Genomic DNA, 27,938 nt, shown 5'->3' with positions numbered 1-27,938 from the left:
CATATTGTTTTTAATAGAGTTATGATTATAACTTTAGCATTACTAATTTTATATACTGATTTTATTATACTTTAAGACTAATTAAAATGCTTTACTGATATGATTACTATTTGTGTCTTTTGGATCTCTGTCATATATGGGCTGCTCTGTGAGCTTTCATTTTTCTGAAGACATTTTTCTTTGGTCACTGTCACTAATTTAAGGATGGATGTTGTTTTCTTCAACTGATGTTACTTTTAAGTGTGCTAGTGAAGTGTATATTCTATTGCCATTTAAATGAAGTGTACTGTAAGTGGTAAATAATCCAGAAATTTAGTTTGCAATTAGCTAAGATTCGTGAGAATTTTTATCAGACAACCCTCTAAATATCCTTTTAGGAATGAATATGCATATTTTAACATGATAAAATAAAGATAATATGCCTTTATCACCAGTGTTCTTTTGTAATGTTCATATGTTTTTTCACATGTTGTATTTGCAACTGTCAGTCCCCATTTGTTTTTTTTTGTTTGTTTTTGTTTGTTTTTTCAACTGAGTAGAGTAAGACTTGTGTTATACTGTTTTAGTGGGTTAAAACTGTGAAATAGCGTACATGACTGTTTATCAGAGCAACTTACCTTCACCAGAAGGAATCTGCAGGTTGAATTAAAGGGAAGGTAAAAAGTATATTTAATTTATTATCTGCTTTAAGGAGTACCTCTTCTGTTTCTGTGACCTTTGCATATCGTTTTTCTTGAGTTGTACTAAAATAGAATGTTAGAAGAATATTGTTGCTATCATGTGTTTTTAAAAACACTTGAAGTCCAAGATACCTGTAAGTGCAGAGGGAAACGAAGTTTCCTTCAGGTGACAACACAGGTTAGGGAAAACAAATGCTTTGAAGAATTTTAGTCAACCACCATTAATGTTTCCACTGATTACTTCCTCCTGGAGCAAGGGAATAATGTTTACTGTTCTGCAGAGAGCAGCAAAGTAGCAAAAGTATACTACTGTTAGGTAGCATTGCTCTTTGAGACCTGATTTAGGGTTTTAACAAACAAGTTTTACCTTTGATGTTTAGTGTATCAATGACTAAAATAGTCCTGATGGCTTAAGCAAGCTAGTTTTAGAAACTTCTATTAGGAAAGCAAGCTTATACAAAATATTGAAAGTGTTCCACTACTTTTCATTGTGTTTTTGTTTTGTTTTCTTTTTCCAGTACAATGTGATATGTTTTATAACCTAATTTGAATAATGTGCACAAAGCTGTACATGTTAGAATTTGATGTATCTTTATTAACATATAATAATGTATTGCCAGTGTAAAGCTCTTGTCCAAAGTAAAATTTTGAGTATGTACTTGTTTAATGTTATGCTTGTATCTGTGTACAGAAAGCATAGAAACAATGTTGGACCAAGCAAACCTATTTCTCAGCCACGAAGAAACATTGTAGGCTGCAGAATACAGCATGGCTGGAAAGAAGGGAGTGGACCTGTAACACAATGGAAGGGCACAGTTCTTGATCAAGTTCCTGTAAATCCCTCTCTCTATCTTATTAAGTATGATGGATTTGATTGTGTATATGGACTAGAACTGCACAAAGATGACAGAGTTTCAGCACTTGAAGTCCTTCCAGACAGAGTTGGTAAGAGGTTTTTTCCTATATGTGCAAATGTTGTCAGAACATTTAAATTTTATTATTTAAATTACTTTTCATCACATGGCAGATAATCTAAATGTTCTGTTTAATTTTTGTTGATTACACAAAGATTTAATGATACTAGAGTGCATAGTTCTGTCTTTAGTCTTTAAATGTCATGCTGTAAATTCTGTATTTTTTCTTGTTTAATATGATACCTAACAAGCTTATGTACATGTAACATTGATATTTCTATTAAAATTTAAATTCTGAGCCAGCTGAGAAATGTCCTAGCTGTTCTGTCTTGTGTGTTAGACAGTAATTTTGTGTTTGGTTGGAGGTTTTTTCATGTGCTTTCCCTAGGTATTAATACAAACGGAGAGGAAAAAAGTGAAATAACTTGACTAGTAACAAGGCTTTATTTGTTTTCAGAATTAGCACTGAAATTTTAAACTGCAGATTTTTTCAAACTCTAAAGTTCAAAGTTTTCCTTAGTAATTGCTTATTTCTGAATGGAATAACTTCTTGTTTTTCCTGACTGCAAAGAGATCAGTAGCAGTCTCTAGAATGGGGTTTGGGGAACCAAACCAAACGCCTTCATTATCTTATATTTAAAATACAGACACTGTTCTTTGCTGTGGTCTATATTATATTACTTTCCCTTTACCTTGCATTGGGGGGGGGGAAGGCTGTACAATGATGTAAAATGCCAATAAGAGTAGTTAACATGTTAAAATAATTTTTCAAGTTATGCAGTTCTTTGGTCTTCAGCTCTCTGGAATGGGCAATATTTGTTCTGTATGTGAATTGACTAACTTTCAAACAAATTTATTCATGAATCTGGATAAAGATTATTACTTTTGCAAATATTTATTTCTGTACTTTTGAATGGACCTACTGAACGATAATGAACTGCTACCATTTCAGCTTCATCTCGAATTAGTGATGCCCACCTGGCAGACACAATGATTGGCAAAGCTGTGGAACATATGTTTGAGACAGAGGATGGCTCAAAAGATGAATGGAGGGGGATGGTCTTGGCTCGAGCTCCTATTATGAACACATGGTTTTATATTACCTATGAGAAAGATCCTGTCTTGTACATGTACCAACTATTAGATGATTATAAAGAAGGTGACCTTCGCATTATGCCTGATTCCAGTAAGTAGGCCAGTTACTTTTTTCTTCTGGGAAGCTTAATCTCTTTGTATTATTGTTTGCCCTATGGTTTATGTATGGCAAAGAGAGTTGACAAACAAGAATCTTTTCAAGTATCAAAGGTTGCAGCGCAAAAAAAAAAAAAATACATCTGTATTAAACAACTTCTGAAATATTTTACTTGAATCAGTGGTGAAATATGCAGTAAATACTGGAAAATCCCTTTCCATAGTAATTCCTAATTCTGATAAATATATGCATACTGTTGTGGAAGAGATTACACTTAGATTTTTTAACAGAAAAAAGGCTTATTCTTTTCATATTTAAGAATTAAGTTTTTCATGCACTCTTTTTTTTCCCTGAGACTATCTATCTACTACTTATCTCTTTGTCCTTAAGGATACTTCTGGGTAGATTTTGCTAAAAAAACAAATAATATGGACTTCTCAATAGTATCCATTCTAGTGTGAAATCAAAAGCCTTTTTAACAGCATTATTGATTAAGGAGGTTACACTTAGCTTAGAAAAGATGTGCTCTTTTTGTAATGGAATGTTTGCATTGACATTTTGGATAAAGTGTGCAGGGAGAAGTAGCTCTAGCACACCTGCATTTCTGTTTAAGAGACTCAGTGCCTTGTTCTGCTGGGGCTTAAATTCAATATCTACAAACATTCTGTAATTGGTGTGTAAAACTTCATGTCAAAGTATTTACTTTTCTAACCAATTGAAATGCTATTTTTACTTCATAAAATTGAAGACAGTATTACCCCCCCCCCCAAAAAAAAATAAAAAAATCTGTGAGTGTACTTTATGGAAGCATGGCAATAGTTATGTGCTTGTCTGAACAGCTCATTTTAGACATACTCTGTGTTTTAAACTTGTGACTGTTTCTTAACTTTCAAAGAAGGCTCTGAAGGTTTGTACATTGGAAAAAATCCATACATGTCTACCAAAGTGCATTGTATTTTCATATTACAGATGATTCACCTCCTGCAGAACGGGAACCAGGTGAAGTTGTGGACAGCCTGGTGGGCAAACAAGTGGAATATGCCAAAGAAGATGGCTCAAAACGGACTGGCATGGTCATTCATCAAGTTGAAGCCAAACCATCTGTCTATTTCATCAAGTTTGATGATGATTTCCATATTTATGTCTATGATTTGGTGAAGACATCCTAGACATCATCATGAACTTCTGCCAAATTTGTGGAACTATTAAATATAAAATTTGTAGACACAAAGACTTGACTGTTTTTCAGTTAAATGAAAGCTTAAATGTCCCTGTGAACCCATGATCTCTATCAGCAAAACTATTTTGTTCTGAATAATACAAATTTATGTGAACATCACACATTTTGCATAAGAGAAGTGCTTTTCTTGAAGGAAGTCGGTCTATTTGGGTGGGAGGGAGTTAAAAGCTAAGAACAGCTGAAAATTCAGGCTATGTGAAGTCAATCTAGTAATCTAGATTTTCTCATATATTTTAACATTTTCTTCAACCTTGCACTCACCTATTCAACTGCCACATGCAAGTGTAGCTTGCTATTTTTGATATGCCTTCTTTTGTAACATTAATTTCTTGGATACTGGCAGTCCTTGTTTTCTGAGTTGGGACAGAGGTGACTCTTCTGAAAGGTTTAAACAGTTTGTTCAGCAGTAAGGAGTGCCTAACCCAAGTAACATCAATCTACTGTGTTCCTAAACTTTATTTCCAATTAAGCTTTTTAAGAGCTTCCAGTACATGGAAATACTTGTGCATTTTTATTATTCACAGGGCAGTAGGATATCAAGTGTTTGATTTATGCACCTTTCAGTGAAAAGGCTTTAAACTATAAAAATATATTTAATCTGTGTAAACAGTTAATTAGAAAATGGAGGTTAAGGACCTTTGTTTACAAGTTGTAGAAGCCAGTAAACTATACACAACAAAGCTGCCTTTAATCCCAAAAGTTGTACTCTGTTTTGTTATGCACATTTCTCAGCAGAACCCAAGTGTTTGGTGCCACAAATTTAACAGTATATATGCCACTTAAGATTTTAGACTATGCATTGGCAATCAGCAGTCTCTCATTTAACCTAGCAACCTGGATGTTTGAGTGTGGACTCAAAAACCTAATAGTAGTTAATCTTTTACATGGTAAATACACTCTTATGAGGGTGGGGGGTCCTTTTACACTGAAGACCTTCTTTAGAGGAGAAATATTCATTGCCTTCTGCTCAGTCTGCTGTATTCATTTGTTTTGTTTTGGGTTTTTCTTTTGGTTCAAGAAGGCATCTTCTCCATATACTCTTTTTCTGGCTTTTCCATGTAAGGGCTGTCCAGACAAATCTTCAGTTTAAACCTGTTGTACTTGCTTTGAGGTATGCTGTTAACATGAATTTCATTCTATGAGCACTAGAGTTCTACATGCCAGTAATGTACTAAGGGGATCTATAGACAGTCTCAGTGGTTCATTCATCTGCATTAGAATGTGGATGTAAATTGCAGCACACAATAGCAGAATCCTTTCACAATTGTAATCTTTTAAGATAGTTGTAAATCAAGGGTAGGGTATTTGTTTTTTAAGTGTAGCAACTTTTAAAAGCATCAGAATTGTAATGAGGATCAGCACAGCAACAGAATTGTCATGTTAAAGCAGAGGTCTACAAGCTTCAAAACACTGCTTCACAGAAATACATTATGAAGAATGTGAATAGTCGACACTATTGATGGAAAGAAGGATACATAGATATCCAACTTTATGCTGTTAGTAGAAGGATGCAGGAGAGGTACTGACAGAGAGATCAGAGGTCTGACCTCTATTGTGGGTATTCTCAATATCAAAGACTCAGTGGTTTAAGTCCTTTTCTGTCCATTTTTTTGCTTGATTTCATATTTTACCCTTAAGGCTTGTGCCTCATTATGATGTTAAACGGTAATATTGTGTAAATATGGTATTTCAATTCTTTGTCCCTTTCTACTATATTGCATTATGTATGTCCTGTATTTCATCATGGGCAACCAAAGGCAGGCTATTGTCTTTCAGTTCAAAGCTTCTCAATCCAGTCTTTAAGCACTAAGTACCCGATTCAGTAAATTTTTATTGTGTTTTGAACAAAGTGAGCAGATTTGCAACACAGTGATTTCATCCTGCAGATCTGTTATGTGCTTTCTATTGACTCTTAAGAGTCCTGCATGTAAATCTCAAAGCTGAGCCTGGCTCCATGAGCCCAAGTTGATATTTGTGGCACAAGAATGAGTGTATTGATTACATACAAAATACATTAATAACTTAGTACAATGAATTTTGGGGTTTACATCTAAAGAATACAAGGTTTGTTTTGAAATATTTGAGGTGTGCATCTACTGGAACATTTTTAGCATTAGACTTGCATTTGTGGGTTTTATGCAAGCCACTCTAATACACAACATATTTTGCTAATTGAAATATAATCTATACACTATCAAATTTTCTGTTTGTTTTTAGATGTCCCCATTGTCTGTTGCATGGTGTTTTTTTTTCCTTTCATCTTTTTTCTTAAGGGGAGTGGTATTGGTTTTGTGGCTATTTTTTAATAGCTTACACCATCTTTCTGAGACTTGAGACTAATTCCACTCCCTGCCATCTGCTTTGGGCTTTATTTTAGGCTCATGTTTCAGATCTTCATGCAGTGCTTGTATTACCTTAGTAACTACTACATGTTGGTCCCTTGTTCTAGGGGTTCAAATTACTTTCCAAATTTATCATAGGTCTTGTGATGGCACAAGCCATGGATTTTTGTATAAAGGTTATTGGCCTTTCTCATTTACCTGCTGTAGTATTGTTGTATATTGTGTGTGTGCATGATGTCACGCTGCCATGTAAAACTTTTTAAAAGGTAAAAAAAAAAACCAAAAAACAAAACAAAAAACAACCCAAAACACACCAAACACACACACACACAAAAAAAAACAACCCAAAAAACCCCATAAATCTTAAATTCAGACCATTATTTTTTTGCATGCTTAGAATGTTAGAATATTCAATATAACAAGCTGAAGTTGCATGTTATAATGTTTGGGTTTTGTTCTGGTTTTGTGTTCATTTTTTGTGAAATTTCTTATTATGCTGTTTGAATGGTTGTTAGTAGAATTAAATGCACTGGTGAGGCGAACATAGTTCCAATGGAAGGTAATTTTCCACTTGTATGTGTCATACAGCATTTGAAGGGACCGTGCATGCATTCTGTTCAAGAATAAATAAAATCAAAATCGATAAGTAAAACATTAATTTTAGGGTTTTTTTTTGAGTGCCAAACCCTAAACTAAGTTGGACTACATCAAAACTGAAATACCTTGGGGAAAATTCTACTTATTGCAATAGGTATAAGCCATCTTTAAATTAATTATTAAAAAATTGAGGCTTTATCTTCAGATACAATAGACTGCAGTTGCTTAAGGGCAAAAGAATTATGGAAAAAGCAGGTTTTGGTTCCTTGAAAATGCTGTGCTTTTTGTATTTTACATCATTAGTGAAATTAGGATGGTTCTTGGTATGTGTATAGTTCAAAGGTCTTCGTGTTCGCATTTTAAAATTAGGTAACAACTTCATATTTAGAGCTTGGCTTCATTATTTTTATTTTCTCTGCATATAGAAGTATGAACACTTTAAGTCTGTTACTTAATTCTGTAAGTAATTTTTATAATTATGATGTAACTCTATCCTTAAAGCATTTAAAATAAATTCTTTATGTGCAACTCATGACTGTAAATTTTATTCTCATGAGCAAAATTTAGTGATGCAACATCAGATTGTGAGGAAGCAGTTTCTTTGGTATTAATTAAAAAGAACTTTTAGTATTTTAAAGTTGAGCCATGTATGCTGGTATAATACTTAACCCTATGAAATAAGTTTGCTTGCTATGTCAATTTTTTTTTTCTTTTGGAATTTGATTGAGGTAAAGCATAATACTTAAATTGTATTTCACCCAAGCAGGAAAATTCCTCCTCAGAGCTTTATGCAAGTCTGTGAGGGACCCTCTTATTTCCAGAACACACTCTATCTCACACTGTTAGTAGTAGTTCAGCAGCAAAGAAGAGTAGAAGTGTTTGTCAGTGTTTATCTGCTGACATTTGTCAGACATTTGTCTGCTTTGAATTAATGCACTTAACTAAAATTTGAATTTTATTTTAATAAATTAAGAAAAAAAAAAAAAGATGTTTTATCCAAACCTCTAGGTATTGAGAAGTGAAGAAAACAATCATAGAATCATAGAATGGTTATGGTTGGAAAGGACCTTAGGATCATCTAGTTCCATCCCCCCTCCATAGGTAAGGATATCTCACACTAGACATTGTCGCTCAAGACTCTATCCAACCTGGCCTTGAACACTGCCAGGGATGGAGCATTTATCACTTATTTGGGCAACCTGTTCCAGTGCCTCACCACTTTCACAGCAAATAACTACTTCCTTATATCTAACCTGAACTTCTCTTGTTTAAGTTTGAACCCATTACCCCTTGTCCTATCTCTAAAGTCCCTGATGAAGGGTCCCTCTCCAGCATCCTTGTAGGCCCCCTTCAGATACTGGAAGGCTGCTATGAGGTCTCCACGCAGCCTTCTCTTCTAAAGGCTAAACAGCCCAAACTTTCTCATCCTGACTTCATACGGGAGGTGCTCCATCTCTCATATCATCCTCATGGCCCTCCTCTGGACTTGCTTCAACAGCTCTATGTTCTTCTTATGTTGAGGACAACAGTACTCCAAGTGGGGTCTCAGGAGAAGAGAGCAGAGCAGAGCGACAGGATCACCTTTTTTGATCTTCCGGTCACGCTTCTTTTGATGAAACCCCGGATATGGTTGGCTTTCTAGGCTGCAAGCACACACTGCCGACTCATGTTCATTTTCTCATCTACCAACAGCCCCAAGTACTTCTCCACAGGGCTGTTCTGAATCACTTCTCCACCCACCCTGTAGCTGTGCATGGCATTGCCCCGACCCAGGTGTAGGACCTTGCACTTCACATTGTTGATCTTCATGAGGCTGGCATTGGGTCATGTCTCAAATGTGTCAAGGTCCCTCTGGATTGCATCCCTTCTCTCCACCCCTCAATACTACTGTCCATGTTGCCAACAAAGATGTTGAGCAGGATCAGTTCCATCACTGACCCCTGAGGGGCACCTCTTATTGCTGGTCTCCATTTGGACATTGTGCCATTGACCGCAAGTCTTTGCATGCAGCCATCAACTATGGGGCCAGACAATTTTTTGGGGGGATCCTTGGCAGAATGATGACAACACTAAGTTGTAGTTACAATTAAAGCTATATTTTTTAGCAGAATTTTATGATCAGCATAGAATCTTGTGATCAGAGTAGCGCAGGTGTTTTAATAACCAGAATCAGTTTAGCACAATTTTATAGTATAAAAGTAAGTAGTTATAACTATAAGTAGTTTATAAGTGGTGTAGCACTTATTTTATGGCAGTTTAGCTTATGGTTTCTAATCACCTGGACCATCTGCAGATCTAGTAAAATTGAATACATGACTTGCCATATCAATATAATAATCATAATCTAGACTCAAAAGATGCAAAATAATGCAAGTCACTCAATTCTTAGTAGAATCAGATCACAGTGGAGATATTCCTGACAACTGGAGGATCACAAGTTTGGCTTTCTGGCAGCAATTCTGGTCCAAGTCCAATGGGACTTTTAACTGATTTTATAGACTGTGCTCTGTGTGCTGGTACACTTCCCTGTTCTGTGCCACAGTAATCACAACCAGCTTACCCAGGTGCCTGGAACCTTCAAGGATGGTAAGGAGGGAAGAAGTCTGCCTGGTGCTCATAAACCTGAGCAGTACATTGTAAAAAATAAAAGAGCCCTTTCCCCTGAAAATAGTGCCTATGCAAATTTCCATTTATTTAACTTGAATGTGCATTTAAAGTAGCATAAAATGTGCTTTAAGTTGTGGTGATTTATAAATTATTTATTATCGCATGAGCTCTTACTTGGAGTACTGTGTGCAGTTCTGGTGTCCTCAACAAAAGGTGTCCTGGGTTCACCTTTAGCAGTCAATTTTCTTCTTAGTAGCTGGCGCAGTGCTGTGTTTTTTACTTCAGCCTGAGAACAATGCTGATAACACACCAAAGGTTTTAGTTGTTTCTAACTAATGTTTACTCTGATCAAGGATTTTTTCAGTCTCATGCTCTGCCAGGGAGGAGTGGCACAGGAAGCTGGGAGGAAGCAGAGACAGAACACCTGACCTAAAGTAGCCAAAGGGGTATTCCATACCACAGCACATCATGCCCAGTGAATGAAGTGGGGGGAGTTTCCCAGAAGGACCAGATCACTCACTGCTCAGGTTGGGCTGGTGCTGCAGAAAATATATGGACCTAGTCAGAGATCAATATGATCAGACAAAAGCCATTAATTGCAAAGCCTTAGCTCCTTATATACTATTTCTTACATGTACTTACAGTGATTTGGCATATTATGATTGGATACATGTCTTGAAGACCCTTAGTGACTAACATATAATTGGTTAAGCACAGGTGTGAGAACTTGACCTCGAAAGCTTGCCAACAGTCCACAGTTGTCATAACTCGGTGAATTCCAGCTTCTTCTTATCTTGCTTGCTTAAGCTTCCTCGGGCCTCTCATGGCCTTACTGTATCTTTCAGGATTATTCAGAGTTTATGTACCAATTATCCATTCTCCCATAAGAACACTGTCTCCACATCTCCCCCTTTTTGTTTTATATATCTTTTGGATGACCCTACTTGAGCAGGGGACTTGGGCTAGATCATATCTCCAACATATGCCAACTACAGGCTGCTGGGCCTGCCCCTTTTTTCTGCTTATGGCTCTCTGATAACAGGGGAGGCCATCCTTCGCATCAAGGTCTGGCATGGCATGTGTCCCCACCGCTCCATGCCTGCTGGGTTGCAGCCAAAAGTGGAGCTAAAGGTTTTTCTTGGTGGCAAACACAGAGGCCAACCCAGTCTTGCCCTTGACTGTGGTAGCAGGCATTTGGTCAACCTCAGTCCTTGCACCTTGTTGTCAATGCAGAGTTTCACCTGCTTCATACAGTAACAAGTCGTTATTATGGCAAGGCACACAGAGATTTACATTAGCAGAGTAACTATTACAGGGTGCAGCAGCATGTTGAAGATGCTGATAGCAGCAAGGGACTAGCCAAAAAAAATTCTTACCAGTGGAATTCTCCCACCCTCTTAATTTGTTCCATTACCTGCTTTATAACACTACCATTGTATTAGAATCTTCCCAGCTTTTGCCTTAGCATTTTCTAGCAGCTACTTCAAATTTCCATACTCTAACATATCTTTTACAAGTGACAAATCTATACAATATAAGGTGTAGTTTCTTATTAGCAACTGGCTAGTAAATACAGGTGGTTTTATACACAAAATCACAGCCTCTGCTAATAGCTCCTCTACAAGCACACATATTCAAGCTGTTACTTTTCAGTTGCCCCCAAATGATGTTTACCAATCATCTGTTTTTCTCTTCCTCTATCTCATTCTGCTTGGGGTACTCACAGTCGGCTCCTGTAGCTGAAGCATCAGGTTCCTCCATTTGTCTGTCCAGCTCATGGCAAGGCTTGACAAACTTTGCAGGCAGTCACCATGGACCTGTAGGCAGGAGGACACAAATACACCCCCTCCTCCAGGTTATCAGTTCTTGAGAAGCAGACAGGTTAAACGGGGAGTTTGCTGAATCATTACCCCCCCTTTTTTTTTTTTTTCTTCTGTCACCCTGATGCTGCTTAGGTGATGGGTCATAAAGCTTGTGGTTGCACTACCCCTCTCACTTTTTCAGTTAGCAGTTCTTGTTTCAACCAATCTATCTGTTCCTCCAAGTCTTGGATTCACCCCCAGGTTACTTTAAACATACTAAGCTCTGTTTTGTTTTGTTTTCTTCTGTTTTTTCACTCCTTGGCTCTGGCATCCATCCTGGCCGTTCTACCAGTGGAGCACCAGGAGCCGAATCGGAGGGCAGCTTCTTTTGAACATGGGGACCGAACGCGCATCAAATACCTTTTTTTTTTGTTTGGGGTGTATTTTTGTTTGTTTTTTTTTTTCCAAAGTTGCTCACCCTGCTTTGCACAGCTACAAACGCTGGCCAGCTTGGCAGCAACTATAAACGCCGGTCTGCTCGGCAGCAGCTACAGCTGCCTGCCTGCTTCAGCAGCAACTATAAATACCTGCCAGTAACCGCACTTTTGCATTAACCCTTTCTTACCCAAAATGTTAAACTGCTACCCGTTAAAATCTGTTACATGAACCGGACAAAAAAAAAAAATACACAGAACACCGTCTGCCCTCAACACATGCACACACACAAGTATGGGATCCCACAAGCACACTCCACACAAATACAATATTTGAAGCACAAAATCCAGACAATCATTACTCCCACTACACAATCCCACGGACAGAACGTGGCACAAGAACCCTCTGGAGACTAACAGGAAACCAGCTCCGAGAAGCATCATTGCAGTGCAAGGTGGCAGGCTCAACCTTAGCGGGTGTCCCCACAGAGGCTCTGCCTCCCCCATATCGCATGAGGTTTGTGCTTTTATACTGACCAAAATGCACACTCATTCTGACACAGGTGGCCAGCCTATGTCGGAAGAAGTGGCCAGCAATATCTATAAAGGTCTCCAATGGTCGATAGAAACCTGGACATACTTATATTTGCCAACTCCTAGTACATGAGTATCACAGAGAGACAGTATTAAATGAGTTTTATATGGGGTCCCAAGTCCACAGTCCGTCACAGTCTGCCCTATACCCCTGATAAGAGCATACAAGAGAACTTCCCACCACCGGAAAAGCACACAATACATCTGTATCCCATGCTGGTCTTGTTAGCGTAAGAACTGACACATAACCACCGGAATGGATATATGAGGTGCTTTATTGCAGCGCTGGGAAACCAGAGGCACACGCCCAAATCTGTCTTCGTCCTCATCACATCGCATTCACAATTTATACACTAGAATTTTCATAACTAATACATATGCAATACAGATTACACCATTGACTAATACATATGCATCAAGGATTACCACATCAGTCTATTACAACATCAGCCTCTTCTGCTCTTGCGCAGCCCCCTCTGGTGGTCGTCCTGATGAAGTAAGGAGTCTTCCTCGGATGAAATAAGAAGTCTTCCTCAGCTTGTCCTTTTCACCTTTCCGTTCTTTGACCATGTCCCAACCATTATGTGGACGCCAGCATTCTCTTATCTTCCCTTGACTGGCTCTGGTATGCCTAGGATCTGCTTTGGTAGAGTTTCACAATATACTTCTCTAAATCCACCCATATACCCTTCACCATATATGGTTATGTTAGCTCTTGCTACCAGGACTACCACTGTAACATTTGTTATAGAGTAACCATGATACAAAACTGCAAAGTTGCAACATTCCCTGATATACAAAACCCCACTATTGATTTATAAATTTCTCAAATATAATCATTTCTACTATTTTTATATGATTATTTTATCATAAAAACTTCACCCTTTTCTAACAGTCTCGCTTCCCTGGAGGTTCTGGGGGTGGTGGGGGTGGTTTTTTTGCTTTGTTTTTTTGTTTTGTTTTGGTTTTGTTTGTTTGTTTGTGGGGTTTTTTTGTTTGTTTGTTTGTTTTTACTTTAACAAAAAAAAAGGTATCTCCCTTCACTTTATGAAGGACTGAAAACATCCATAATTCAATCACATAATCAATCACTGACAAGGGGGGTGTCAGGCCATCGCTGAAATACTGCAATAACAGCACTTAGCTCTAGTGTTTGTAGTGAATTGGAAAAATGACCAAGTATCTTCTGCTCTTTCCAACCATTGTCTGCCAAACATATCTGGCTGTGTGATTGATTTTGCTTACATGTGTAAAGACAGTTAATCCTACAACCGGTTTACTAGGATAAAAGGTAACATCTTCAAACTTGAGCATTGTAAACATCTTATGAGGTGGAAAATGTATATTAAGAGGATCAACAAAACCTATCAGAGCAAACTGAAAAGCAGAGCTAGATTTTTGTGCCCAGTCTAGCCATACCCTAGTAAGTAGCAAACAAATTTTGTGATGGATCACAGCCCATATTTTCCTGACAACGTGTAGGACATCGTACAATCAAAAGAGCAAATACTTCTAACTGAGTAGTTACAGTTTTACATAATCAATAAGGCAGGAAAATCCATTCTAAAATGCATAAAGGATCAGTCTTTTGAAGATCCCACTGTGCTAGTAGACTAAATGGATAATACTCACTGTTGACAATAAACAGAATAACCTGTAAACCTGGATTCCATTGAGAAGCATAAGAGGTAGTGTTTTTTGTCGTGATGTGATCTAAGGCCTCATACTGAGCTTTAGATAAAACTCTTTTTTGTTCTGCCTTTGACTCACCCTTTATAAGGGGCATGAGATCAGTCAGATCATCCTTTGTGATTCCACACAAAGGGCGGATCCATTGGATATCACCATCAATTTCTGCATGTCAGACAAGGTTTTTATCTGTGTGACAATTTTAACTTTCTGAGGCCTAATTTCAGTTCTGGGAATGATCCACCCCAGATATTTCCAAGGGGCTTCATGTTGCACCATGTCTGGTGCAATTACCAGTCCTGCTTTCGCTATCTCTGATTGTAGCAGGCAGAGCAGATGGTCCTTGTTTAAATCTTTGCCTGCAATTAGGATATCATCCATACAGTGACAGATTACACATCTTTGCATTTTTTGTCGGATTGGTTGCAATGCCCATGCAACATACAGTTGACAAATAACAGGAGATTTTTTCATACCTTGAGGTAAAACAACCCATTCATATCTCTTAGCAGGCTCTCCTTTGTTAATTGCTGGGACAGAGAAAGCAAATTTTTCACAATTGCTTGGGTGTAGAGGAATTGTGAAAAAACAGTGTTTTAAATCAATTACTATTAAATCCCAACCCTGAGGTATCATTGAAGGGCTAGGCAAGGCAGGTTGCAAAGCAACGACATTCAATTGTCTAGTGTCCAAATTTGTCACATTTAATACATTTGTCTGCAAAACCAGCAACACCACCCTGAGGGGGGAGGGTTGCTGAACTAATTTTCTTTAGAGTACACTGTTTTTTTAAAATGTCCCACCCATCCACAATTATAACACCTTATACCTTTAGTACCCCCAGGATCACCCTGACCTTGTTGTAGAAGGGGTTTAACAGCAGCGGTGAAGGCAGTAGCCATGTATCCAGACTTTTCTGCTGTGCCCACTTTAGAACGAGTCCATCATTTCCTGAAGACCAGCAGATTTTGGCAAAACCTGCAAAATACGCTTACAAGCTGGGTTAGCATTTTCCATAGCCAGAGACATAAGCATCGATTCTTTAGCATTAGATGCCAGATCGATATTCTTTTCAATAGCCTCTGTCAATCTGTCAATAAATTTTATATATGGTTCAGTAGGTCCCTGCTTTACTGGTGTATATGAAGGATTAGGTTTTCCTACTTCCGGCACAGCTTTCAGAGCAGCTAAAGCCAATTGCTGTGCTTGCTCTAAAAGTTCAATTTTCATATGAGCTTGTACTCCATCAGGGTGAAATTGTCCCTTTCCCGGTAACATTTCGGATGAAACACTGTGCAAAGGGTGATGAGGATTACACTCTGAATTCTCATCTGCAGCTCCTGCAGCAAGCTCCTCAAACCCACTTTTAAAATGTAGGAGCAGTGAAGGTTTTAATAAAATTGCAGCCACTCTGAGACAATCATTTGGAGTTAGAACAGTACTGGAAAAGAAAGCAGATAACATTTTCTGTGTATATGGGGAAGACAACCCATACTGAGTATTTGATCTCTTAATTTCTTTCATAGCTTTCCACTCCATAGGAGTCCAGACAGGCTGTCCTTGAGTATTTATAATAACAGGAAATGCAGCGGGAACATCTATCGAAAAATTATTCTGTCTATGACTGTATCCTGAATGCAGCCTCGCCATCTCATGGCACTAGGATTAACTTTATTAGATGTAGGAGTCGGTGGTAATGGCACATCACAAGGACTGATCTTATCCGGTTTTTCCTTTTTTTCCAGGTTTTCTGGGTCTTGTTCCCTCTCCTTCCCCAATTTGTCCAGACAGTCTCGCAAGTCCTGTAATTGTTTATCTAAGGATTTTGTTCATTGTCCCCAGTCCCACTCATTTTGTGGCTCCGGTGGGAGCAATGCAAGTGGTGGTGTAGGTGGTGGAAGTGGGTATTTATTCGGAGTTACACTCTCTTCCTTAGGAGACTCCCACCCTGGCAAAAAATCTTGGAGATGAAGTTTAGGGGCAGTAGCAGCACAAAAAGGGTTCACATCAGTTTATTTCGGTTGCTCAGTAGCCGCTACTGGTTCCCAAGTATCAGCTGGAGCTACCGCCGATAAAGGTGTTGTCAACACAGGATAGGGGAAAGGCGCAGGGTCCTCAAACATTCCTACCTAATGGCGCACCGGGTTTTGGCCAGAATGTTTTACGCCCGAAACAGACAGCACTACCATGGCTGTAGCGCCGGGTGCTGAATCTAATGTAGGTGCCGAGCCCTGCTTTTGTGAAGGCGAGGCAGAGAGAGCTGTAAAAGCGGATTTTTCTGCCTGTTTCTCTGCCTTCATTGCAGCTAGGGTCTCTTTCATTAGTCGGCAGGGGGCACCAAAGACTTCGCCTCCTTAGACCCACAAGTAACTTCATCCCACAGGCGTGCCCCAATTTTTTTCCCAAGTCCCAAGATCAAAAGCTTCATTAATCCCCTTGATCAGCTCTTTTTCTTTACTCCAGAGCAATAGTCTTTTTAACAGGTTATCATCATATTCTATCCCTCTCACTGAGAGGATATGCTGGAAGAGCTTAAGGATGATCATTTCTTCTTCACTTAATTGATTGCCCATCCTAACCCTCTTCCAGACCCCATCGACTGTTACCTTATTTGCACTGCGCAGTGTCTTCCGGGCTCACAAGGCTCCGTTCCGAGGCGTCTACCTCTCGATCTTCGTCCTGCCTGATCGAACCCAGCCGACGTGTCTGCAGCTCCATGTTTTCCACTTCCTTCAGTGCCACGCGCTTTAATTCCTTCATTTGCAATATGAAAAATAGGGGGGGCCCACATTGGGCACCATTTGCTGCAGAATATATATGGACTCAGTCAGAGATCAATATGATCAGACAAGAGCATTTTATTGCAAAGCCTTAACTCCTTATATACCATTTCTTACATGCACTTACAGTGATTTGCCAGCTATTATTGTGTGGTGTGATAACAGAATTTAGTAGTCTTACTAAAAAAAGTAAATTATTTCTTTCCATCCTTCTAATGAGTGAATTATTTCTTACCATCCTTCTAATTATCAGTTAGTTTGGAGACAGTGACTCACAAACATCTGCTAGCTTAGGATACTCACAGTATCACAGTATGTTAGAGATTGGAAGGGACCTCAAAAGATCATCTAGTCCAATCCCCCTGCCGGAGCAGGAACACCTAGATAAGGTTACACAGGAATGTGTCCAGGCGGGTTTTGAATGTCTCCAAAGAAGGAGATTCCACAACCTCCCTGGGCAGCCTGTTCCAGTGTTCCGTCACCCTCACTGAGAAGAAGTTTCTTCTCAGGTTTAAGTGGAACCTCTTGTGTTCCAGTTTGCACCCATTGCCCCTTGTCCTATCATTGTTTGCCACTGAGAAGAGCCTGGCTCCATCCTCGTGACACTCCCCCTTTATATATTTATATACACTAATAAGGTCACCCCTCAGTCTCCTCTTCTCCAAACTATAGAGACCCAGCTCCCTCAGTCTTTCCTCATAAGGGAGATGCTCCACTCCCTTAATCATCTTAGTTGCCCTGCGCTGGACTCTCTCCAGCAGGTCCCTGTCCTTCTTAAACTGAGGGGCCCAGAACTGGACACAATATTCCAGATGAAGTCTCACCAGGGCCGAGTAGAGGGGAAGGAGGACCTCTCTCGACCTACTAACCACCCCCCTTCTAATACAACCCAGGATGCCATTGACCTTCTTGGCCACAAGGGCACAGTGTCGGCTCATGGTCACCCTCTCGTCCACCAGGACCCCCAGGTCCCTCTCCCCTACACTGCTCTCTAACAGGTCATTCCCCAACCTATACTGGAACCTGGGGTTGTTCCTGCCCAGATGCAGGACTCTACACTTTCCCTTGTTATATTTCATCAAGTTATTCCCTGCCCAACTCTCCAGCCTGTCCAGGTCTCGCTGGATGGCAGCACAGCCTTCTGGCGTGTCGGCCACTCCTCCCAGCTTAGTGTCATCAGCAAACTTGCTGATAGTACACTCAATTCCCTCATCTAAATCATTGATAAATATATTAAATAATACTGGGCCCAGTACCGACCCTTGAGGCACTCCACTAGATACAGGCCTCCAACTAGACTCTGCCCCATAGACTACAACTCTCTGGTTTCTCTCCTTCAGCCAGTTCACAGTCCACCTCACTACCTGATCATCCAGACCACACTTCCTCAATTTAGCTGCGAGGATGCTGTGGGAGACCGTGTCAAACGCTTTGCTGAAGTCAAGGTAGACCACATCCACTGCTCTGCTCTCTGCCCATCCCGTTCTGCTTGCAATAAATTTTGTACGAAGGTCACACTATCCTAAATCTTTGCCAGCTATCAGAAACCATAGAATCATAGAAGAGTTAGGGTTGGAAAAGACATTAAGATCATCAAGTTCCAACCCCTCTGCCATGGGCAGGGGCACCTCACACTAAACCATGTCACCCAAGGCTCTGTCCAACCCTGCCCTGAACACCAACAGGGATGGAGCATTCACAGCTTCCCTGGGCAACCCATTCCAGTGCCTCACCACCCTAACAGGAAAGAACTTCTTCCTTATATCCAATCTAAGCTTCCCTTGTTTAAGTTCTAACCCATTACTCCTTGTCCTATCCCAACACTCCCTAATGAAGAGTCCCTCCCCAGCATCCCTATAGGCCCCCTTCAGATACTGGAAGGCTGCTATGAGGTCTCCGCGCAGCCTTCTCTTCTCCAGGCTGAACAGTCCCAACTTTCTCAGCCGATCTTCATATGGGAGGTGCTCCGGGCCCCTGATCATCCTCGTGGCCCTCCTCTGGATTTGTTCCAACAGTTCCATGTCCTTTTTATGTTGAGGACACCAGAACTGCACACAATACTCCAAGTGAGGTCTCACGAGAGCAGAATAAAGGGGCAGGATCACCTCCTTCGACCTGCTGGTCACGCTCCTTTTGATGCAGCCCAGGATACGGTTGGCTTTCTGAGCTGCAAGCGCACACTGCTGGCTCATGTTCATTTTCTCATCGACCAGCACCCCCAAGTCCTTCTCCACAGGGCTGCTCTGAATCTCTTCTGTGCCCAGCCTGTAGCTGTGCCTGGGATTGCTCCGACCCAGGTGTAACTTACAGATATGGCTTTTTTCAGCTATTTTGTGATTACTGGGCCATCCAACTGTGCCAAAAGTGAAAAGTGCACCATGAGGATGATAGGGGGCCTGAATTAATAACCGAATGTTAAACCTATGTTACGCTTCTGATTATCTTTAATCTCTTTAGTTAACAATAAGTATATGTTGCATCTCTGCCTTGATCGCCTGAGGTGTCATGGGCACTCCAGGCAAAAAATAGTTCAGTCATATGTTGCCAATCTGAATCCATATGAGCCACATGAATCTTAGCGGGTCAATCCACCTGTTGGACGTTCTGATGTTCCTCAGTGGCCCAGCTCTTGGTTACATGAGCATCTACATGGCGTATCTTCACCACCAGCTTCTTCACCCAAGTAGATATGTCTTGGCACAGTGCAGCAGCCCTGATAGGTTTTGCTCTGTGTTGCCAGTTGCTCTGCTTCCGTTGTTGGGAGGAGACCCTGCCTTTGAACATCCAACGCAGCACGGGCAACTGGTGTGCCAGGAGGAGCTGTGCTTCAGTGCCAGTCACTTCTGAAGCAGATGGAACCCCTTCATAGGCTGCCAGTATCTCTTTCTCAGTTGGGATATAGATGACCTCAGATTCTTTGTATCCCCGATTCCAAAAGCCGAGGGGTTGACCTTGAGTCTCCCCTGGAACTTTTTCTCAGAGGCCCCAGGTAGGACCATTCTATCCAGGTTGCAGTGTAAAGCACATTTTTCACATCTGTCCCAGTCCAGACTGGTCTATGGACTGCTACATGAACTATCTCTCGTTTGATTTTTTTCAAAGGCTTATTGTTGCTCAGGGCCCCATTTGAAATCATTCTTCTTCTGGGTCAGGTGACAAAGAGGGCTTACAATCAGACTGTAATTTGGGATGTGCATTCTCCAGTACCCCACAACACCTAAGAAAACTTGTGTTCCTTTCTTATTAGATGGTGGAGACATTGCTGTTACCTTGTTGATCACATCTGGGGGGACCTGTCTACGTCCATCTTGCCTTTTTATTCCCAGAAATTGAATATCCTGTGCAGGTCCCTGAACTTACTTTGTTTTATGGCAAAACCGGCCTTCAGCAGGATTTGGATTATTTTCCTCCCTTTCTCTAAACCTTATTTTCTGTATCACTGACTTCCTGTACAAAGGGATTAGAATTCCTTATCACAAGAGTTGGAGTAAAATCAGCTCTTTCACTCCTTCTGGGAAGCTGCTCACCAAGTACTGGAACAGCAACTTTCTTGGGAGGATTATCCTTGACCATTTTCCTCCTCTTCAGTTCATGCACCCGTTCCTACAGAACTGAAGCTGGATAGATCAGATAGATCATCTCTCAATTGTTTGAACACCTGAGATAGTTTTTCCACAGCTGAAATGATGGAAGGGGTGAGATTGTCTTTGAACTCTAGGAGATGGTGAGTCAGTTCATCGACTGTTGGTGGTTCTGCCTCACTCCAGGTCACTGATGCCGATGAGTGGGCATATGGTGATGGCGCACTCTGTGTAAGTTTCCACCACATGGGTAGTGTACATTTGACTTCGCCTGGATACCACAACTGAAAACATCAGTGTTATCAGGGTTGTTCTAGAGCTGAAGTCAAAACCACAGCACTATACCAGCTACTAAGAAGGTGTTAAAGAAGGTCGAAGGAGGTGATCCTGGCCCTCTACTCTGCTCTCATGAGACCTCACTTGGAGTATTGTGTACAGTTCTGGTGTCCTCAACATAAAAAGGACATGAAACTGTTGGAACAAGTCCAGAGGAGGGCCACGAGGATGATCAAGGGACTGGAGCACCTCCCATATGAAGACAGGCTGAGAAAGTTGAGGCTGTTCAGCCTGGAGAAGAGAAGGCTGCGTGGAGACCTCATAGCAGCCTTCCAGTATCTGAAGGGGGCCTATAGGGATGCTGGGGAGGGACTCTTCATTAGGGAGTGTAGGGATAGGACAAGGAGTAATGGGTTAGAACTTAAACAAGGGAAGCTTAGATTGGATATAAGGAAGAAGTTCTTTCCTGTTAGGGTGGTGAGGCACTGGAATGGGTTGCCCAGGGAAGCTGTGAATGCTCCATCCCTGTTGGTGTTCAAGGCCAGGTTGGACAGAGCCTTGGGTGACATGGTTTAGTGTGAGGTGCCCCTGCCCATGGCAGAGGGGTTGGAACTGGATGATCTTAAGGTCCTTTCCAACTCTAACTATTCTATGATCCTAAGAAGGAGAAAAATGACTGCTATATTTGAACCTGGGACAGCTATATATTGCAGAAAGCCCTAGTCATCCGATGATCTGTGAAATGTAAGTTTTGGAGCAATGCTGAGGTTTTACCCTAGCTGCCAATTAAGTACCATGTAGCCTCTTGCTCACTCCCCCTGTGTCCCCCCCCCTCCCTCTGATGGGATGGGGAATGGAAAAAGGTAAAACCCACGGGTCAAGATAAGAACAGTTTAATAATTAAAATTAAGTAAAATAGAGTGATAATAAAAGGAAATAGAGAGAGGAATAAATCCCAAGATACACAAGTGATGCACAGTACAATTAATCACCACCTGCTGACTGATGCCCAGACAGTCCTTGAGCAGCAGTTCAGCCCTCCCAGTCAGCTCCCACCAGTTTATATATTGAGCATGATGTTCTATGGTATGGAATATCATTTTGACTAGTTCAGGTCAGGTGTCTTGTCTCTGCTTCCGCCTGGCTTCTTGTGCCCCTCCTCACTGGCAGAGCATGAGACTGAAAAGTCCTTGACTTAGGATAAGTGCTACTTAACAACAACTAAACCATCTGTGCATTATCAACATTATTCTCATACTAAATCCAAAACACAGTGCTGTACCAGCTGCTAGGAAGAAAATTAACTATCCCAGGTGAAATCAGGACAGTCATCTATGGTAGAAGTGCTTGCTTTTCTTTGGGACTGTTTTTGTCAGTTAATGACTGTTTGATAGTAATTTTGTTTGTTGCACAGCTATTAAAAAATAGTGGTTTAGATTTTTTATGTTTTCAAATATGGGTTGTTTCTCTTTTGGTCCTGTACTTTATTTTTGTAGTAAAATACTATCCTGTGATTTTTTTTTATTACTGTGGAACAGAGGACCTGCATATTCACAGTGGCAATGTCTTTATCTTCTGCTTATAGTTAGAAATTGTGGGCCATGGTGAACTGAATTCACTGTTACCCTTTCTTCTAGGCTTCATCAAGACATGTAAAGTAAGAGTGGTTAAATAGGTTTCTTTAATTCTGTGGAATTGCTGAAGAGGAAAACTAGTCAGTAAAGGTGTGGTCTCCATTGAATCAGTAGCCCCTGAGGCACTGCTAGAATACACCTTGTTTAGAAGTTCCAGCATAGTGGTGGTTATGAGCCTGCTGCTGCACTGGCCTTTCCCAAGCACTGAATATTGACGAACTTTGAATGGTATGGAATGCTGCATTAACCATAAATGATTTTATGCTTCTTATACACAACATGTAAGAACATGAAATATGTTTAGGTTAGCCAATGTACTAATATAAGATAAATCTTTTATGTAGCTCTTTTGCAGGTAACAAATGCTGCAAATATAAAGGCTTTCTAGCTCGAATAGAGTTTCTCGCAGCTGTTGTATAACTAACCAGGAAAATTCATCATTTTGGGGAGTTTGAATGATTTGTGAGTTCATAATAGTTGGAGATGTTAACAATAGCAATGTAAATGTTATCAAAGTGCAGCACAGACAACTTAAAAGATTTTAAAATGTTGGAGTATTTGATTTTGATTTTTTTTTTTTTTTTAAGATGGTGGATCTATCGCTGCTGCAGGAGGACCTGCAGGAGGAGATTGACGGATAAAATCCATGCGGAGAAAGCTCAAAGCTGACATACAGAAGACTTGGAGCGTCTTGCATCTCTGACTGTGCTGAACTTCTTCCTGCCAGGATTCCTCTGAAACTCTTGAGAACTCCAGATGAACAGACCGGCTTGGCTCGGCCCGGTCTGGCCTGGCCTTTCTCCCCGCAGCCTGGCCCGGCTGACTCGAGGCCACCCAGAAAGCTCTCAGCACCGTCAGCGGCTCCCGAGCACGGCCTGTGGCCGCTTTCCCACGGCGAGAAGCCGCGGTAAGGCGAAGGCTGCGGTGGCGGGGGGAGCAGCCATGTTGGAGCGGGGAATAAAGTGACTTTCCTCGGGAGGGAGTGTGGCCGGCGGCCCGGCGGAGGCTCTCGGAGCAGCGAGGGAAAGGGAGGCTCGGCTCCCGGCCGCCGGATACCGCTCCTGGGCGGAGGAGGAGGGGAAGAGAAGGGGGAGAGTAATCGCCCCCGGAGCTTCGGCGCTGCTGTTTTCTGTATATGAACCAGGAGCGCGAGCGACCGGAGCTGGTCGGGGCAGTTTGCGTGGCGGTTCGCGCCGGCAGGCGAGCGGGATGACCGTTTGATCAAGAGGACTCGCCTGGAGTGCAGGAGGAGGAAGGACTGCTTCCTTGTGCGGAGAGATGTAGACGGACCGATCGATCAGATCATGGTCAAAACACGCTCAAAAGCTGTAGTGAGGAATAATGTGGGTACCCAGACTGAGCCTTCCTGCAGACATGCGGCCATGCAGGTCTCTGGCTGCAGTAAATGCAAAAGCACTTGTACTGGAGAGAGCCAGCGACACCGCTTGTGTGAGGTGTGAGCGAATAAGTGATCTGCTCAAGCAGGTGGCTGAACTGAGGGAGGAGGTAGAAAGGTTGAGAGCCATCAGAGAATCCGAAAGTGAAATAGATTGGTGGAGCCACACCCTAAGGCAAGGGCAGAGAGAAGTGGTTGAACAAGTGATGGATCCCCTTCCCTCCTACCATCAGATAGAAGGAGTGAACTTAAGAGATAAGGAGGTATAGAGGGAGGTCCCTCCTCGGAGAGGTAAGGAAAAACCCTTGCAATCCCTTCCTCCTTCCCACTTGCCCTTGAATAACAGGTATGAGGTCTTGGAACTACAGGGCCAGGTAAATGGAGATGGAATGGTAGATCTATCTAGTGAGTCACCTAGGGCTTGTCACTCACCCCCATGCCTTAGAACTTCCTCAACCACTCACTCATGGCTTGACTTCGCGAACGAAGATTTGGGAAGGGCATTTACCCACGCTTACTACAAGTGCGCTGATGACTAAGAAGGCCAATGTGGGATAGGCAAATCCGGCTACAAAAAGCACAGCAGAGGGTCCCCTTGGGTGGAACAGGTGGGACACGATTCTTCCTGCGTTGTCTTTTCTCCTCGAGACTAGTTCTTCGTGAACTCTCAAAGGAGTCAGCAGCATTATGTATGGTGTGCCTCCAAGTCTCCCGATTGGAGGCCAAGGTGGACCACTGATGGTAGTCAATATGGCCAAGGCTAAGGCATTGTTTCAGGGAGTCCTTGTATCTCTTCTTTGGGGCACCTCTCTTGCGGCTACCAGTGGCAAGTTCACCGTAAAACACGATCTTGGGGAGGCGGTGATCCTTCATTCTAGAGACGTGCCCTGCCCAGCGCAGCTGCAGTTTCAGCAATATGGCCTCGATGCTGGTGACCCCTGCCTGTTCGAGGACAGTGACATTAGACACATAGTCAGTCCAATGGATGTTTAGAATTGTACGGAGGCAGCGCTGATGAAAGCGTTCCAGGAGTCGCAGGTGATGACGGTAGCTGACCCATGATTCAGACCCATATAAAAGAGTAGACAATACAATGGCTCTGTAGACACTGATCTTTGTACTTTTCTTCAGGTGTTTATTACACCAGACTCTTTTATGGAGTTTTCCAAAGGCTCTATATGCCTTTGCTATTCTGTTGTCTATCTCTTTGTCGATCGTGGCATCCGAGGAAATGATGCTTCCCAGATAGCTGAACTGCTGAACTGTCTTAAGCTCTGACTCGCCGATGGTAATATGGGGATGGCGATAATCTTCTTGGGGTGCAGGTTGGTAGAGGACTACTGTCTTCTTCAAGCTGACTTCCAGCCCAAAAACCTCAGCCTCCTCCGCAAAGCAAGATGTTAAACGCTGCAGAGCTGCTTCTGTGTGGGCAACAAGGGCGGCATCATCAGCAAAGAGCAGTTCACGGACAAGATGGTTTAGGGTCTTAGTGTGGGCCTTCAGTCGCCTTAGATTGAATAGGCTACCATCGGTACGATAACGAATATAAATGCCGTCTTGTTCGTCGAGGTCTGCTGTAGCCCTTTGGAGCATCATGCTGAAGAATATTGTGAATAAGGTCGGTGCGAGAACGCAACCTTGTTTCACACCATTGGTTATTGGGAAAGGCTCAGAGAGTGCATCACCATACCTGACTTGGCCTTGCTGATCCTCATGTAACAGAATAATCATTTTCAGGAACTTGGGGGGACAACCTAATCGTTCTAAGATCAGCCACAAGCCTTTCCTGCTCACAGTGTTAAAAGCTTTGGTGAGGTCAACGAAAGTTACATATAACCCCTTATTCTGTTCTCTACACTTTTCTTGCAATTGTCTGAGAACAAATACCATGTCTGTGGTACTTCTATTAGCCCTGAAACCACACTGACTTTCAGGTAGAAGTTCTTCTGCGATGGCAGGTACTAGTCTGTTCAATAGTATTCTTGCAAGAATTTTACCAGCAATGGAGAGCAGAGTTATACCACGGTAGTTTGAGCAGTCTGACTTGGCACCTTTTTTCTTATACAGAGTGACGATGATTGCGTCACGAAAGTCTGACGGTATTTTGCCTTGTTCCCAACAGCACACAACTAGCTCATGAAATTTAGCGTGAAGTGCTTGGCCTCCATGCTTCCATATTTCAGGTGGGACTCCGTCAACCCCAGCTGCCTTGCCAGTTTTCACCTGCTGTATGGCCTTAAGAGTCTCTCCCATGGTAGGGGCTAAATCCAATTCGTTTTTCACCGGATGTTGCAGAATGTGCTGGATTCCTTCACCTTGGACTACACGATTAGCACTAAAGAGGGTTTGAAAATGTTCAGACCAACGATTCAGGATGGAGATTTTATCTGTAAGAAGTGTTTGGCCATCTGCACCAAGTAAGGGGCTTTGAACCTGGAATGTGGGTCCATACACTGCCTTCAGAGCCTCATAGAATCCTCTGTGGTCACCCAAATCTGCACATAGTTGAGTCTTTTCTGCTAGGCTGAGCCACCACTTGTTCTGGATGTCTCTAAGTTTCTGTTGGAGTTTGCTACATGCAAGAAGAAAGGCTGCTTTTCTTACATGGCAGAGTGGCTGAGCGAGGTGTGCTTGATGAGCAGATCTCTTTTTGTCAGCGATTCCTGGACCTCCCAGTTGCTATCGTCAAACCAGTCTTTGTTTTTCTTTGAGGAGAACCCAATGGATTCTACGGAGGACTGCAGGATGCTGTTTTTGATATGTTGCCAAAGCGCTTCAGGAGAAGAATCTATAAGTTGGTCTTCAAGCCTAGTTTGAAGGTTAGCCTGAAAGCTGTCCCTCACTGCAGCTATTTGAAGATTATCAACATTGATCCTCCTCCTTGGAATGCCGCCCCTCTTAGGTTTGGGCTTGAAGTGGAAATTAAGTTTGCAACGCACAAGGCGGTGGTCTGTTTGGCATTCTGCACTAGGCATCACTCTGGTCCGGCAGACATCACGAATATTTCTCTGGCGCACTAAAACATAATCAATAAGGTGCCAATGTTTAGATCGTGGATGCATCCAGGTTGTCTTCCAGCTGTCTTTCTGCTGGAAGATAGTGTTGGTGATGGTAAGCTGTTGCTCTGCACAGAACTCTAGTAAGAGACGACCGTTATCATTGCAGTTGCCAACACCGTGCTTGCCTAGTACTCCTTTCCAGGCTTCAAAGTTCTTTCCTACTCGGGCGTTGAAGTCACCAAGGATTATGATCTTATCTTCTATAGGAACTTTCTGAGTGAGGTGATGCAGGTCGGAGTAGAATTTTTCTTTTTCTGCAGGGTCAGCTTGCAGAGTTGGAGCATATATGCTGAAAAGAACAACGTGTTGCTTATTGTGCAGTGGAAGACGTAAGGAGATAATATGGTCAGAATGACCTATCGGCAGATTTTCAAGTTTGGAGGCTATGGAGTTTTTAATCATGAAGCCGACTCCAGAAAGATGACTTTCAGTTTTGGGTTTGCCTGACCAGTAGAGTGTATAGCCAGCACCATGTTCTTTGAGGCTACCTTCCTCATGAAGGCGGACTTCACTGAGTGCAGCGATATCGATGTTAAGACGTGACAATTCATGGGCAATTGGCGCAGAACGGCGCTCAGGACGCCCACTGTTCACTGTATCAAGCATGGTTCTGATGTTCCAACATGCGAGTGTCAATCTGGACACACCTTTGGAGGCAGGTGTATGCCTTTGTCTCTTTGTTTTTAATTGACCGCAATAGAAGATGCCCGTTGGCCGCGGCTAGCCAACCAGGTGGAGGGGGAGATGAGCTTTGGTTAGGCCACCTTTTCTAGGCCTCTCTCCATATGGAGCAAGCAGTGCTGTCCTTGAAAAAGGCTGCTTGGTCATTCAGGATGCTGCCGAACAAGACTGTCATCTCCTAGGTCAGACTTGAGCGACCAATGTCCTGAACCGCCTGCATGCAGGGTTGGGTCTGCGACTTCCAGTGCACCTTATCACCTTCCGTTTCGTCCCTCGCCTGTCGCTACAGGGCTTTGCAAGTGTGGGTAAACCCTTCGGGCCTGCGCAGTGGATTTATTTTAGGTGAGGCACAGCGTGCGCAGAACTGGCCTCACCCTTTACACCTGAGGTTTATCTGCCAGGGCCTAGCAAGCTTGGACGGTGACAGCAAAGTCCTCAGG

General features: G+C 42.1%; 1 protein-coding gene across 1 annotated transcript; it reads left to right on the top strand.

The window, feature by feature from the left end:
- The first annotated feature begins 539 nt into the window (after window positions 1-539).
- On the top strand, window positions 540-7,664 carry LOC133209475 (spindlin-Z-like). The gene is made up of 3 exons (XM_061348145.1): window positions 540-1,625; window positions 2,547-2,780; window positions 3,756-7,664. The coding sequence occupies exons 1-3, from the start codon at window positions 1,289-1,291 to the stop codon at window positions 3,953-3,955; spliced, it is 771 nt and encodes a 256-aa protein (XP_061204129.1). The 5' UTR covers window positions 540-1,288; the 3' UTR covers window positions 3,956-7,664.
- Window positions 7,665-27,938: the final 20,274 nt, after the last annotated feature.

The sequence above is a fragment of the Neopsephotus bourkii genome, unplaced genomic scaffold, assembly GCF_033783945.1.
Source record: "Neopsephotus bourkii isolate Nb327-2 ecotype Australia unplaced genomic scaffold, CSIRO-AGI_Nbou_v1 NB_339, whole genome shotgun sequence".
NCBI lineage: Eukaryota > Metazoa > Chordata > Aves > Psittaciformes > Psittacidae > Neopsephotus > Neopsephotus bourkii.
Note: the sequence above shows the minus strand (reverse complement) of the source record. Positions and strands in the feature narration are given on the sequence as shown.

What these genes read in the sequence shown, in the direction of transcription:
- LOC133209475 (XM_061348145.1), top strand. Translation starts at nt 1,289, where the DNA reads ATGTATTGCCAGTGTAAAGCTCTTGTCCAAAGTAAAATTTTGAGTATG. An exon ending in AGTCCTTCCAGACAGAGTTG is followed by an intron (nt 1,626 to 2,546) that starts GTAAGAGGTTTT and finishes CTACCATTTCAG; the next exon opens with CTTCATCTCGAATTAGTGAT. An exon ending in TCGCATTATGCCTGATTCCA is followed by an intron (nt 2,781 to 3,755) that starts GTAAGTAGGCCA and finishes TTCATATTACAG; the next exon opens with ATGATTCACCTCCTGCAGAA.